Here is a 15,885-nt window from a genome sequence, read left to right as displayed (position 1 = left end):
CATTTTACTTGAATCTACAATAAGTGCCCATGGAAACAGCATTCAAGAAATCAAATGATGTATTGCAATGGGCAAATATGCTGCAAAAGGCCTATTTAAAGTGTTAAAAAGCAAAGCTGTCACTGGCAGGACTATGGTGCGCCTGACCAAAGCCATGATATTTTCAACTGCCTTATATATACGTGAAAACTGGACAATGAATAAGGAAGACCAAAGAATAACTGATGCTTTTAAATTATGGAGTTGGCAAAGAATATTGAATATACCATGGACTTCCAGAAGAATAAACAAACCTTAGAAAAAGTACAGCCAGAATGATCCTTAGAAGGGAGGATGGAAAGACTTCATATCACATACTTTGGACATGTTGTCAGGAGGGACCAGTCTCTGGAGAAGGACATCATGTTTGGTAAAATAGAAGGTCAGGAAAAAAGAAAAAGACACTCAATGAAATGGACTGACACAGTGGCTGCAACAATGGACTCAAACACAGCAATGACTGTGAGGATGGTGCAGGACTAGGCAGTTTCATTCAGTTGGATATAGACTCACTATGAGTCAGAACTGACTCAATGGCACCTAACAACCACAGTATATACCAAAGGAGTCCTGGTGCCACAGTGGCTAAAGCACTCAGCTTCTAAAAAGGTCAGTTCGAACCCACCAGCAACTCTGCAGGAGAAAAAGATATGGCAGTCTGCTTCCGCAAAGATTTACAGTGTTGGTAATACCATGGCAAAGTTCTACTCAGTGCTATACGGTCACTATAAGCTGCAACGGATTTCATGGCAGTAAGTTTGGTTTTGTTAAATACCAGGCACTGCTATATACCAATAATGAAAAGATTAATAAGACACATTCTTGGGCTTCAAAGATCTTACAATCTAGCATGAGGGGCAGACACATACACTGTAACTATAAAGCAATATGGAAAGTGCTGCAACAAAGATATGAACAAAGTACTATGGATCTCCCAGAGACAAGAAAGATCAATTCTGTATGTGACTGGTGGTAGGAGGAATAGGATTTTTCCAGTGAGAAGAAGTGGAAGGAAGACTATTCCAAGCAGAGAGAACAACATGAAAAAAGGCAAAATGAAAGTACTCAGGTTCTTTGGGAAACGGTAAGTAGCCTGGTATGCCTAAAACATGAGATTTGTGCAGAGTAATAGTAAAAACTATGCAAAGAATTTTGAACTTTTGTTATAATAAAGACCATGAACACCTATAAAAGTAGGAAAGAAAAATTATTTGTGTCAAAGAAAAAAAAAACAACTCTGTGGCATTGTGAATGACTTACTACAGAATGGGGATAGAAGGAAGGCAGGGAAACTGATTAGAAGGATATTATACCAGGCTAGGTAGAACTCTGAGCAGTAATTGTAGAACTGGAGAGAAGGGACTGAATGGATTTGAAATGGACAGCAGAATTAGAATCAGTCTGACATGACGGTTGAATGGAGAAGGAAAGAATGAAGACTCAAAGACTCTACCATGCATTTAGCTTGCATGATGATTTAATCTAACAGATGACAATAAGGATGAGAAAAGAGTTCAGTTTAGCAGGTGTCTCCAAGACATTTTACACCTTGTTGTTGTTGTTATGTGCCATAGAGTCAGACCCAACTCATGGCGATCCCTCCTTGGGTTTCCAATGCGGTATCACTACAGAAGTAGATTGCCCAACCTTCCTTCCAAGGAGTGGCTCATGGGTTTGAACCACCAGCCTTCTGGTTAGCAGTCAAGTGCCTTAGGCACTATGCTACCAGAGCGCCTTATTTATTGACAGGGTTAGGTTGCAAAGACCCAGGTCATTATGCAAAAATTGGCATTATGTAAAAATGGAGGATGGCCACATCAGATCATAAGACAGAGAATGACTACATCATTACATAACTGTCAAATTACATTATTACGTAACTGCTAAATTGCATCATTATATAACTGCCAAACCATGAGAATCATGGCTTAGCTAAGGTGACAGATAACCATTACAGGCAGCATTACTCTTGCCTAGCACTAGTTAACAAGTCTAGTTTGCTACTGCCAGAGCGTCAAGGAGTGAAACTACAGGAAAGTTTAGTCCTACCTCTTAAATGTCTCCTACTACTAGGACCCCCATTGATTTCTAATCTTTTTTGGATGAAAAGTTTAGCTGATATGTTGAGTAGAACACAATCTCAGGGGGGAAGAAATTTCTGTTCCTAAATTCAAATAAAAAGGTATGAAGGAATTATTTGGTGTTATTGTCTATACTTCAAGTGAAAAAATACAAGGAGAAAAAAGATGTTAGTGGTTTCTTCTCCAAACGCTAATAAATGTGAACAAACAATTTTTTCCTTTCTGTGTCAGGTAAGAATAAGACTGAAGAGGGTCTGTAGCAGAAATTGAAATATGAAAGGGAGAGTTTTTAAAAAGCTGAAGAAATAAAGATATATTTTAAACTAGGCTTTTGCTCTTTATTTTTCAATAAAAGAAACCTATATCTAACTTATTAACCTATCTTTCTATTTTCAGAGTTAAATTGAAAAACAAAATGTACCCAAAAAAGACAAGGATTAAAATATCTACCTACAAACTTCAAAGACCACTTGAAACAAGAAGTTCCCATAGTTAGGGAGTGGAAAAAGACTCTGAATACTTGTTACCAAATAAATTAAGCCTTATCTTCAGAGCCATAATCTAATCCCAACACCACATGTGGTTCACACAACTTTCCCTGGAATTTAAATTTAAAAAAAAAAAAAACTCACTGCTATCAAGTCAATTCTGACTCACAGAGACCACAGGGTATAGTAGAAATGCCCCATGTTGTTGTTGTCGTTGTTGTGTGCTGTCGAGTCAGACCCAACTCATAGTGACCCCTCCTTGGGTTTCCGAGGCAGTATCACTGCGGAAGTAGATTGCCCCATCTTCCTTCTGAGGAGTGGCTCATGGGTTTGAACCGCCAGCCTTCTGCTTAGCAGTCAAATGCTTTAGCCACTATGCTACCAGTGCTCCCAGAAATGCCCCATAGGGTTTCCAAAGCAGTAAATCTTTATGGAAGCAGACTGCCTCATCTTTCTCCTGCTGAGTGGCTGGCGGATTTGAACTGCTGACCTTTCGGTTAACAGTCAAATGCTTTAACTACTGCACCACCAGAAATCCTTTCCCAGGAACAGAACTCCTATAATGAAGGAAATCAATGTTCTAAGGAAAAAGGCTCAGCCAAGAATAGAAACACGAAGAGTGGAAATGTCTCCTTAACTAACCAATATGGAATTTAAAAATTACTTAGAAATTTAAAATTACTACAAAATTAAAACAAATAAGGAATTAAAAGAAGGGATAGAAAGATGAAACACAGGTATCAGACTAGTCTGGTCACTTAATGTTCTAACAGTATCTCTCTGAAAACTCATTACAATGAGATTTAAGTGATTCCTACAAACATATCAAGGTAAAAATGTCTCAGGAAATAATTTTCAGTTACCAAAACTCAAAATGTACAACTTGAATTTAGATAAAGCATGTTTTGTTGACGTCAATCTGATAATCTCATTCTCAAATGACAAAGTGTGTTCTTTTGTTTGTTTTTTAACGTTTGTTAAAACTAAAGTTTTTAGGTAGTTCCTATGGTTTTTTTTTAACATGGAATCTGAATATAGAGTACCAAGATCTGCCACCTACCAATTATGTAACCCTGAGTAAATAAAGAAACCACTCTGATACTCACCTTATTACCACCAACCTCATAAGACTTGAGCAGATTAAAAAAAAAAAAAAAATACTACTTTCCAGAAACTAATTTTTTTTTCCATTTTTCACTATGGAAAACATTTTAAATATATGAAAGCATAATATAATTAAATCCTATGTTCTCTCACTCAGCTTCAATAATTTTCAACTCGTAGCTAATCTTATTTTATCTATACTCTACCTACTATTTCTCTTCCTCTACTATTTTGAAGCAAGTCCCTGACATCATATCATCATAAATAACTTCCTAAGGGCTAAAATCGAATGGTCTCTTTTTAGGGAGTATACAGGTATATGAAGTCCAATAAAGAAGTCTTCGCTAGAAATAGGGATTTCATACCAGTAACAAAATCAAGATAGGAGCTATGGCTTTGGATGAGGTCAAATATCCACATTTGGGAAACAAGAAGATAGTTCCCCCTGGTGCATTTTCACTAAAAACATAAACAGACATAATACACAATTGTTCCATCAAGAAGAAACCCTGTGAATTAAAAAAGGCCTCTAGAACTTCTATATGTTATGATTTTAAGTACCTTTCTTCCTTAAAAAGCTGTCCCAATATAGTAATACTTAATACTCTAAAGATTTAACCAAATTACTGAAAATAAATATATTTTATGTAAATTTAAAAACCAACTGCAACCAACTGAAAAATCTACTTTTCAAAGTATTTGTTAAAAATCTGTTGTTCCATGTATATTTGATTATTCTTTAAAATGTATATATTTTATATACTATGTATATACATATATTTCACAGTAACATTTAAAATAAGTTTTAAAAATAAAACCTGGTTCCTCCATTGAAATAGTTAGCAAAGATGATGGTATATTTTATAAGCATTTAGAGCATTTGGACACAGATAACATTTGTGTACTAAAAATCTTACAAGCTCTTTAGACATAACTTACTGAATCACAGACCATTATTCTTATATTTTAATTATTTTCAACCTGCATCAAAACTGGCTATGATTTATCTGTACTCCATCTCAATTCTGAAAGAATTCTGACTCAAGTTCCTTAAATCCTAATTTTACAATTTACTTTCAAAGTAATCTTAAAATTTTCTAAAATAGTTTTCAACCTATTTTATAAAGTTTAACCTTTAAAACATAGAGGAAAAAAAAAGTATCTGTAACCTTTGGAATAGAGTGTAATTTTGTCCCTTTGGTTGTATTAGCAACTAAGTAAAGGATCCAAAGAGGTATAATTGTTAGAAACACAATAGATTTTAAAGGTTTAAATTTTGATTGGTCATCAATGATTAAACTGAACACAATTCCTTTTTTATTAGAAAGAACTCCAAGATATTTTTAAGCACATTCTTATATTTGAAGTAATCCTAGAAATGTAAATTGCAATTTCATAAATCAGAGAAATATGCATTTTAGTTGAGAACACACCATACACTGCTTTCCTTTGTTTTTCTTCCTCTCTAACAACATTAAACATATTTAAAAGCAGTTTTAACTTTGGCCATATTGTATAACTGCCACTTAACCTACATTACTGAAGGTTTCTTGGCATTTATTTATGACTTTTGAAGGACTGCCCCTAATGTCTTTTAATTAAAATCTAACTCAGTTTAACACATAGTTAAAGAAACATTAGGTGAAAACATGTTCCTCTACCCCTCAAAAACAATTCCAATTATTTTTTCAGGTATCAGTAAATGTCATCAGAAAAATTAAAAGACATAATTGCTTTTCTTCTCAATAGTCATCTACTGAACACAGCCAAAAAAATAAAAAAGCTCATTTTCTAAAACAGTGTATTTCAGATGCCCAACTATTTATTTAAACAGATTAAGACAATGAAGATGTTTTCTTCTTGTCAAATAAGTTATACATTGTTATTACTTAGCATTCATTCTTAAATTGGTAATTTTTACATAAAGCATTGTATTCTTGAATATAAATATTTTTTAAACTTAATGAATTTTTTTCAATCTTAGTTGACACATTAAAATGTATGGAGGAAGGGAAAGAAAGTGTGGAAAATATAGAATAACTTGTTCAGCTTTTAATTAGAGAATTTTATAAAGATGTCTTGTTGCTGTTCTTAAATGAATTCTGCATCAGAAGCCAAGTGATATTTTTTTTTACTCTTGAATAGTAATGATACAGATTCTCCTTACCAATAATGTATGTATTGACTATATTTATATACCAGATGCATTTCATTTCTATATCTATAAAGAAAACCTCGCGCCTCTTTTCTTAATGACTTCATTAATATTAAGTAATTATGTCAGAATAAGTAGTAAAGTTTATCTTTTATTTTCGCAATTTAAAAACAACACAATTTAGCCGTGGAAACTGTTTTGCACAAAACACACGAGACACTAGTAATGTCTTTTGACACAGGAAATGAAACCAGCTCTTTTAATCTCTGTAATTTAGAAGATATGAATTGCTGACATTTAATGTCTTAAGCTTTAACCTATTTTTCTCCTCAATGAGATTTCCCTCCTCACGTTTAATATTCTGCAGTTTCATGGAGTTTTTTGTTTGCTTTGTCCCCTCGGAAAAACATTCACTATGTAGAGAACCTCTCTATAAACCCAGAGAAGCTACTATTAGGGATAACTGAAAAGCTCCGCAACAAACAAGGTTACGTATCACCGAATCTTTTTCACAGCTTCAACAAATCAATGCAGCGCTCTTGAGAGAGTTTTTAAGATTCAAAAATTCTTTGAAAATCACAGATAGGCCAAACCTCTCTACCTCTAAATACCTCACACACATTCATCTAAGGGTAGACTTTTGGCCCCTACACTATGGTCAGAGTATACAAGCCATGAGTCTAAAACGTGATGATTTCGTTGAGCAAAGAAAGAAAACGTTGGCGTCTACACATCGCTAACTTTTCTGAGGCATCTCGTGTAGATGCTTAAATTGTGTTGCGAACTTCAAAAGCCAAAAGGCACAAACCTCCTCCCTCGAGACAAAGGCGAGCTGAGGGCGGTTTCTGGACAACATGCCCAGCAACAGGTGGCCGAGCAGAGAGGGACGGTCCGCGCTTCCACCCGGGGCTGCTTCCCTGCCCTCACCCTGCCCTCCTCGCCAGCCACTGCGGCCGCCCCGGCCCGGCTCGGCACTCACCCCGCGCCCCGCGTTCCGGCGTCCGGCTGCCTGAGGCGGCGTTGCGGCCTGTGAAGCACCTGAACTTTCTAGCTCGCGGGCTTCCACTCAACGCGGAAGGGCCAGCCCAGGCCGGGAGAGGGCCCGGGCAGAAGCACGTGCCTCTCCTAGAACGAAGCCTCAGAGGCCTGGCCGTCAGGCCCGCCTGCCCGAGTACGCAGGCGCCGAAACTTCCAGACGTGGGCCGGGCTATGGCATCGCATCTGTCCTTCCCGCTCGCAGTGTCCGCCTAAAGTTTGAAGTTCTGGAAAGTCCCAGCCAAAGTGGGACCTAATAACCATACCACTCCCACAAACGAGGAAACTGAGGCGCAGCAAGGGGTTTTGATGCCTTGTTTAGGAGGCCACGCGGTTGTCCGACTGAGTCCAAAGCCGGGTCTTTTGAGTTCAGTTCACCAAGCATCCATGAGTACCTCTGGGCCCCACAGAACCTGCCTCAGGTAGCTGTGGGTGAGGGCAGCCCAGCACCCAGCTTCAACCTGCCCGGGGCAGCACAAGTGGGCCGGCTCAGGGAGTGCAGGGGAGCCCTGCAGCCCAGGTGCCCCGTCTGGGTGACGTGAGCTATAAGATCTTTGCGTCCCTGCCGCCCGCACGTGTGAACCTCGCGCCCGAGGAGGCACAGCGCCCTGGCAGCTGGGGCTCGGCTCCACGTTTCCCAGGAGGCGCGGCCCCAAGGGGGAGCTCGCGCGGACGCCGCCCGGCCCTGAGGTCGGGCCCAAGTCCCGGCGGGCGGGGCCACAGGGCCAAGCTCAGCGGGGCCGCAGCTGAGTCCCTGGGGACACTGCGGAGCCGAGGGCGATCCGCTTTGTCCGAGCGAGAAGGGTGCGCTCAAGCCTGGCCTGCGAAGTCCGGAGGGAGGACGCAACCGAGAAGGCTGCTCTCCAGCCGAAGCTCGAAGCCCCGAGACTTCGCTCAACCAGACCCTGGCGGAGGGGTCGTTTTCGGAACTTGGCCTCACGCTACGTCCTCAGGCTTCACACATAACAAAAAGAATAAGGGGCTGTTGGTCACTTTGCTAGGAACTTTTCGTTGTTTCCTTATTTCCTTCCCGCCTCTGGACCAGTCGAGCAGCTTGCCGGCCTCACACCCCGGAGATTTTAGACCAAACGGTCTGGACAGCACCAGGGTATTTTCTGAGGGGAGCCTTGCCTCTCAACTCCCCGCAAGGGGAGGTGGAACTTTCTTCCCGACCCTCAGCAGCAAGCCAGGCGTCCTCTTCTCCTGCCAAATTTAAACACGTCCTTGTGTTTAAATGTTAAACACAAGGTTTTGTGTTTGTGTTAAAGAAACTTTACAATGTGACCTGAGATAATTTGGTTTCTCTTGACAGGAGGCCGAGAGTTTCAAGGGACATTTTAACACGTGGAAAGAGTGACGCGATCCCCTAGCCACGGAGAAGCCACCCAGAAAAGCTCAGCAAAACGGAAGGTTGTCTGCTGCCAAAGTGCAGGACAATTTTTATTTATTTATTTATTTATTTTTGGTCGTTTTCTTTTTCGGCTCAGCACTGAGAGCATTACAGAACTATCCTTTCCCGCCTCCTGACCCTCTTCCCCTCCCCCTCTTCTTTCTGGTGCAAGCAATTAGGGTAAAGAAATCAGTGCCAGGTTCCTGCACCTGAAGAGAGAGGAATTGCTTCGGGGATTGAGTCCTGACACCTGTCTCTACCCTAGATGGTGAAGGGGGATGCGGGGTCAAAACGCCTGGGGGAGAGGCCAGGAGGATGGGGAAAGGACACTCCTCAAGAGACTGTTTCTGGGGGCTCTTCTTGGCACGTCCCTCCGCCTTGTCCTTTGGCCCGCAGCTTCACGCGGGTCATTAACACGCCAGTTATTAACACCAAGGATTCCCTTGCTTTCAGCCTCCTCCCCTTCAGGAAAGGACCTGAGCTGGAATCAGAAGAGCAACACGGACAAATCGTTCATTAATTTGCATTTATTTTCGGGAAATAATGTAGATAAAGGGAAAGGAGGGGGGACTGCCTTACATTTCAACAAGTAATTTGTGATCTTCACATCCGACAAATCAAATTTACAAATTACTTTCCCACCTACTGGACGAAGCGGCCAAAACTGATACACAGGCGCGCGGGCTCTCCGCAGATTTCGGAGAATGAAGGTGCACTAACTCACTAGACAAAACAGGGTTTGTTTAAGAGAGAGAGGCCAACAGAAGAATTGGAAAGGCATTGGGGTCTGGGTTTGTCGTTTGTTTTTCCCATAATGCGTGTATTACGATTTTTGTTGTTTTGTTTTAAACCGAAACTGCGACCCTGTGCTTACACCGGGTAAGGAGCTCGGTCTGGAGCCCCTGCCCAACCTACCTCCCACCCATGTGCCCTGACTTGGCTGTTACTTCCACATTCTCGAACTCTCCAAGTCCTCCAAGCGCCCAGGTTCCTAGAACCAAGCGGTTCTCTTTAATAAATACACAGAGGGAGAAGGTGTGAAGAGGACAGAACAGCTTTGTATCAACGGAAAACATAAAAGCGCCATCTTTTGAGGAAGAGAGGAAGGGGGACGGGGAAATATTTTTTGCTTTTGTTATATATATATATATATATGTATACTATATATATCTTAAAGTTCTGTTTCCTGGGCGCTAAGACTTGAGATATACTCAGTTCTCAACAGTAACTAACAAGTTTAAGTGGCCCCTGGAACGGACCCGACTTTGTACAGCGTTCCCGCCAAGGCGGAAGCGCAAGCCAGTCCTGCGCGGGGCGGGACAGGACGCCCACTTGAGTGCTGGAGGCTGGGGGCGCGCTCCCGCGGGCTTTGCCCCGCGCACCCCGGCCACCAGGAGGAAGCAGAAACGCCAGCTCTGGCTTGCAGTCGAGGAGCCCGGCCCAGAGCAGCTGAAGGCGCGGCAGTCTTCAAGAAACACTTAGTGGTTGGATTTGGTGTAGTGTGTAGGTGCGGGAACACGCCAATGGGTAGAAACACGCCAGTTAATGACTCCAAGCGTCCAGAAGAATAAATAAAAGTATTGGGCTCAAACAGCGGGTCAGAACGAAGAGCCTCTGGGGCCTGCAAGTGCGTAACAACTGTCCAAAAAGACTGCAAAGAGGAATTTAGGGAGTTTGGTGGGGGATGGGGAGGAGAGCACACAGCTCCCACGCATAGAACGGGTGGGCCAAGCCGAAGCACCAGATCCCCCTCTAAGTGGTTGGCGGGTTCGCACATCCCCCAAGCAAATGGCACAAAGATGGGGGTGGCAGTGCAGGCAATGGGCATCTTTTGGGGGCGTGAAAATTCAGTTCTGGAGAAGCCGAGGCAAAGGCGGGCGGTGCAGCAGCAGCAACAGGACGGGGACCACAGAGGGCGCAGGTAGTTGCGTTTCTTCTTTTCTTTCCATTCCTGGGCTCACAAGACCTGGAACCGCCATGAGGCTTGGTCCTTATAGTCCAGACAATCGGTCGAGTTGAAGTTGAGCTTCCAGGCGGAGGAAGCAGTGGCAGCGCCAGGTTCCTTGTAATCCAAGCAGTCAGCAGAGTTGAATGCGAGCCCGGAGCCGCCATAGCCCTGGTGGTGATGGTGGTGATGATGGTGGTGGTGGCCCGAGGACTGGCTTAGCGGGTGGTGTGCGTGCGGGTGGTGGTGATGGTGGCCCGCCATTGAGGAGGGTGCCATGGGGCTGAGCTGGTGCGGGTGGTGGTGTGAGTGCATGGGTGCTAGGTATGAGCTGCAGTCCACGCCACCGAAGTAGGAAGAAGATGGTGCAGGGTAGCCTTGGCTGTAGCTGCCGCCCTGGCCATAAGACATAGGATAGGAGGCTGCAGCCGACGCGGCGCCAGCCGCCACAGAGCGCTGCATACACGATGCGTTGCTAGGCGCGGCCAGTGGCTCGGGCACCGACACCGACGCTGGCGCTGAGCCTGGCGAGATGGAGGCCGGGCTCCAGATGGACGAGGCAGCCGGTGTGCTCAGTGACGACGCGGCTGCCACCGCCGGGTTCCCGCCTAGGCCTACCGCCGCTGCAGCCGCTGGGTTGGCGGAGGCGCTGGACGCCGAGCTAGAGGACGAGGCCGAGCTGGACACAGCAGGTGGCGTGAATTGGCCGCTGCTTTCGGAGCCTGAGCTCTCCCGCACTGGGGAAGACTTCTTCTTGGCCGGCCGGCTCTTGGTCCCGTTCCCGCTTTGCTGCTGCTGGCGGCATTTGGCGCGGCGGTTCTTGAACCAGACCTGCAGCCGACCGAACAGGGAAGAGCCGGTCAAGAAGGTTGGTGGGCCAAGTTGAGATGTCCCCTTTCCTACCGAGGCCTCCGCCCTTCCCCAGCACTGGCCGGCCAGACCCTGCCCAGTGTTCCCAGCTCCTCCACCCTCTCCCATCCTTCTGCTCAAAGCCCCTCCTCTACTGTTTCCCGAGGAGGGTGGGGAATCCTCCCCTACCCCCGCCCGCATTTCTATCCCAGGGCTGGGATACTGCTGCTGCTGTTGGCTACTTTCTGCAGTCCCATAGGGGCGTGCCCTTCTCCCCCAAGGATGCTTGGAGGACCTGTCTGTTACAGAGCTCAAAAAACCGCAGAGATACACAGAGCGAGCTTTGGAGTACGGGACAGTTTCACCAAATTTGGGGTCCGGGACCTTTCATTGAGTCGGCTCATAGAGGCCTGACTGGGTGGGCGAATGTTTTGGGTGGGAGCAGGAGTAGGACTGGGAGGCTGAACAAATGATGCTCTCAGGGAACTCAGGATGTAAATCTGGGCGGGATTTCGTTGGGCTTCTGGGCTCTAGATGGGAATCCAAATAGGAAGGTCAATCATTAAGTTCTCATTCCCCTGGGCGGGCCGCTATTATAGGCACTGCATTTCTGGTACTTGTACTAGCCTCCAGGGAAAGAAGGCGGGATAAAAGCCCCTTCAGAAGAGTTCTGAATTAGAATCCAAACAGTATTTTACCGGTCCTTTCATCACAAAAGGAGCCCCAGTGGTGCAATGGTTAAGCGCTCCGCTGCTAACCTAAAGATTGACGATTGGAACTCAGGAGCTGCACCGCGAGAGAAAGATATGGCAGTTTGCTTCGGTAAAGATTACAGCCTTAGAAACCCTATAGGATAGTTCTTTCTAATCTGACTTACAGGGTCTCTCAGAGTCAGAATCGACTCCACGGCAGTGAATTTGGTTTGGTGGTTTCATTTCATTACAAAAGCAGAAACGCAAAACCGGCATCCTAGTTTTGAGCTGGGCGTCCTCTCTGCGCAGAGGAAAGATCTAAATAAATGTACGCCAAGCCCGGAACTCATTCCCAGGCAGGACACCGCACTCCGGTCAAGCTCTGCTCTTCCACTTCCAGGATCCCCGAGATGGAAGGCAGGGGCAGAGGCACAATTCAGGCCCTCGAGGAAAACTGCCAAGTACTCGGGCAATAGAAGAAGCAGGGGCAAGTCTCCTTCTGGGCTCCTAAAAAGGACTTGGGATACCGAAGGCACCCGAGAGTCAAGGGTCAGATACACGACTCTAAGCCATTTCCTTTAACTCTCCCTCCTCCTCCTGGCCGGGGTCCAGCATTAGGGAGAGTGTGAGAGGGTCTTCCCAGCCCGTAAACTTGCCCCAGTACCGGGCCACTCTTCCCCATCTCAGAGAACCTTTGTCTGCCTGGACCCTACCCGACTGGCCAGGCGTCCATACTCTGATTCCTGGAGCCCCTGGAGTGCGCACCTGGACTCTTGACTCAGGCAAGTTGATCTTGAGCGCCACCTCCTCGCGCATGAAAATGTCGGGGTATCGCGTCTTGGCGAAGAGCGCCTCCAGCACGTCCAGCTGCGATCGCGTGAAGGTTGTGCGCTCCCGCCGCTGCTTCCGCGGAGTGGCTGCGGGGACACGCAGGAACGCCTCGGGTCAGCGGTAGCCACGCAGACCGGCGGGGGAGATCGCGGGCAGGCCCCTGTCGGTCCCAGAGTCCGGCAGTCGCAAGGGAAAGCCGAGCTCCGAGTAAAATAAACTCTTCAAGAGGGACAAGCCTGAGAGGCCACTAGTGGGAGAAAGTGCATGTGTGCGACTGGGAGCCAGTGTCTCCAAGGCTCCAGGGCTGCTCCCTGTCTCCCAAAGGTTAAGAAAGAGAAGTCATGCAATCTCCCTTCCTCCACATCTCCTCCCAGACACACATGCTGCCTGAAGGTGGGAGAGGGGTGCACAGAAACATGACCTGAAAACATGTTCTGAGGGAATCAATGGGGATTCAGTAGCGGGAGCTGGAAAAGAATCCCAGGGTTTGGCTCAAGCCATCAGCTTCAGCACTGAAAGAGTTGATACAGGCCATGGGTCCAAGGGAAATTTTAATTTGGAAGGGAAAATGGCGCTTCCTCAACTCAGCCTGCAGATTCACATAGGGGAAGTTAGGCCTTTGGGCTAGGCTCTTTCCGTTAAAGCCTAAGGAGACTCCAGAGTTCTCATTCCTTGCTGGGGGAAAAAAAGTGATAAGAGCCACAATAAGAAAAGCTACCCGTGGGAAACGAATTTGCAGGTAAATGTGCCCTGCTTCGGTAGTGGGAAGACAACAGGAGACAGGTTGCCCGCGTGGCCCTGCCGGAAGGCTGCAGATGCACGTTTTCGCTGCCCTGACCTATTTCACCCACCGGTGACTCTGCGGCGTGTGTCAGCTCCAGCTTTACATCGTAATAAGAGGAGGCGACCGGCTACCCTGGGCCTGCTTGGCAAGAGGCATGCACTCAGACCCGAGAGACTGGGGTTACCCAAAGTTTGCAAGGGCTGGGGGGTCGGGAGGGCCGGTGCTCACCGGGATAGCCCACGGAGGGGTGCAGCAGGTCCATGGCCGGCCCTGCTAGGCCGAGGCCATTCATGCCGTATGGGGGTTGTTTGAGGTAAGACATCATGCTAACAGCCGGGTGGAGGCGCCCCGACGGATCCAGGGGGCCGGGGACCTGGCGCGGTGCGGGGTTCCCACCACGCAGTCCTTGGAGCTCTGATGCGTCTGGGGGCCGGACCTATGGAGACACACAAGGAAATCATCAATAGGAGCTACCCTGGCTCCCTGAAATTGTCTGAGGCCACGAGCCTCAGGTGGGGAGGGGGCATAGGCTACGGGACTGTACAGGGCCACCATCCATGGAGCCTAAGCCCAGAGACCACAGCTTTTTTGAAAAGTAAACTTTTCTGGGTCCTCACTGCCTCTCCTCGTTTAGCATAGGCGAAAGACACTCATAGGGAGGCGCTAGGGGTGAGAAGATGTGAAAAGCCGGATCAGGCTGGGGAGGTCTAAGCCGGTAATGCAAGGAAGCAAGGTCCTAAACATGAACAAAATTTTGAGTCCAGCGGGAACCCACCTCATGCTGAACAAGCAAAGTTCACTGACTGCCCAGAGCATGAAGAGTTTTTTTTTTTTTTTCTAATGTTTTGAAAGTGGGACGAAAAAGTAGTAGAGATTCCCGAGGACCAAGGCGAAGCACTTCGGAGGTCAAGCCGCATCTAGCCATCTCCGGGACGCGGAGCCCACTGGGGAGACTTGGTTCCTTCAAAGCTTTCCGCGGCTGGAGCCTTGCCCCAGCGCCCGCCGTCACCTCCTCAGCTGACCTTTGTGCGTTACCGCAGAAAGACCGCTCACCCAGGACCCCACCACATTTCAACCGCAGTTACCCCCCAGGGCTCACAGAAACGGCCCCGAAGACGCCAAAGGGCCACTGTAGATGTGGCGGTTCCAAGACGCGGGCTGAGGTCACGGGTGCTTCTGCTACAGCCTCGGTCCCTCTTCCGAGGCGCGGGCCTGGCCTTCTTTCTGCTGGGTCCGGGCTGCGAACAATGGGACCCGGGCTGGAGCCCGGCGTACCAAAGAGCCTCGGGGATTTGGGAGGCCGGGGTGTAGCCAGTTCCTTGCTCTCCCTGGTCTGTCCTACTCCCAGGACCTTGTGGCCCCAGGAACTAATCGAAACTGAAAAACTAGGCCTCAGAGGCGTAGCCCACGCTGCCCCTGAGTGGAAGGTCTAAGCCTCGCCGTCGCTATGGCCCGAACCCGGGGCGCTACTCTTCCGCGTCAGGAAAAGGCGCTGGAACTGTGACTGGGGCCCAGGGGCCCTATCTTTTCATCCTGCTTCGCCAGAACTCTCTAAGCAGGCGGTGGGAGCTGAGCTTACAAGTTCAGGGAGAGAAAACTTAGAGCTAAAGAAGTCCTCGCCCCCGTTCTCCGGGACCGGTGGCCTGGGCTTGCAGGCAAAGAGAGGAGAAGGGAAACAGCCTGGTTCTTGGACCAAGGGAGAGAACAGCCAAGGTGGCTCTGTTAGGCTGCAACAATGTTTTCAGAGACTTTCTCCAAACTTAGCACTTCAGCTAGCTTACTTCGGGGATCCGCGGGGGGGGGGGGGGGGGGGGGAAGGGGGGGGGGGGGGGGGGGGGGGGAGAAGGAACGGGGTCCGCGGGACAGTAGTCGCACTCTAGGGTCCTCCAGGACCGTCTCCAGCCCCGCCCCCCAGCCTGGGACCGGTGTAAGCGGGGACCCAATTGAGGAAAAGGAAGCAAGAGCAACCGACTCGCTCCCCGCGTCCCGGGAGACCCCGTGGCTTTCTCCTTACCTGCCCTCAGCTGCCGCAGCCGCTCACCATCTACCTCGAGCCCTCACCAATACCTGCCGGGCAGCCAACCTGCAAAACAGAGGGGCTCAGGAAACCACCCGCCGGACTGGGCGCGGCTAGTCTAGGACCCCTGATTTCTTTCTTTCCCCAACTTCTCTCTTCCCATCTCTTCCTTTATCTCCCAGTGGCTTTATGTGTGTCCCTCCAGGTTTCATTTTATTTCACAGACACTTTGTTTGCAAAATCCCACACGCTGCTGGGACCTCGCCTTGCTGGGGATCGCGCCGAGGGGCCGCAAAGGGGGAGGCTTCAGGGGGTGAGAGGGGCAGAGTTGGGAGGAGGCTCGCCGCTGCCGCTGCACTCTCGGTACAGCTCCGGGGCGGTAGGGGCTGGGGAAGTCTTGCAGAGGCACTTTGCAAACTAAATAAATCAAGCGATTTACCTGGTCGGAGTGGCTTGTCTTGCTCGGTTGTTTAGG

The 15,885-nt window shown here is 47.7% G+C and overlaps 1 protein-coding gene across 1 annotated transcript; it reads right to left on the bottom strand.

The window, feature by feature from the left end:
- Window positions 1-10,249: 10,249 nt before the first annotated feature.
- Window positions 10,250-13,718, bottom strand: OTX1 (orthodenticle homeobox 1). The gene is made up of 3 exons (XM_007938036.2): window positions 13,622-13,718; window positions 12,544-12,695; window positions 10,250-11,068 (listed from the first exon to the last, which is right to left on the bottom strand). The coding sequence occupies exons 1-3, from the start codon at window positions 13,716-13,718 to the stop codon at window positions 10,250-10,252; spliced, it is 1,068 nt and encodes a 355-aa protein (XP_007936227.1).
- Window positions 13,719-15,885: the final 2,167 nt, after the last annotated feature.

This window comes from Orycteropus afer, unplaced genomic scaffold (assembly GCF_000298275.1).
Source record: "Orycteropus afer afer isolate SDZICR_OR568_19922 unplaced genomic scaffold, OryAfe1.0 scaffold00046, whole genome shotgun sequence".
NCBI classification, from domain to species: Eukaryota; Metazoa; Chordata; class Mammalia; order Tubulidentata; family Orycteropodidae; genus Orycteropus; species Orycteropus afer.
This window is presented reverse-complemented; position numbering and strand designations above follow the sequence as displayed.

What these genes read in the sequence shown, in the direction of transcription:
- OTX1 (XM_007938036.2), bottom strand. Translation starts at nt 13,718, where the DNA reads ATGATGTCTTACCTCAAACAACCCCCATACGGCATGAATGGCCTCGGC. An exon ending in CCCCTCCGTGGGCTATCCCG is followed by an intron (nt 12,696 to 13,621) that starts GTGAGCACCGGC and finishes GTGTCCCCGCAG; the next exon opens with CCACTCCGCGGAAGCAGCGG. An exon ending in TGCCTGAGTCAAGAGTCCAG is followed by an intron (nt 11,069 to 12,543) that starts GTGCGCACTCCA and finishes GGTCGGCTGCAG; the next exon opens with GTCTGGTTCAAGAACCGCCG.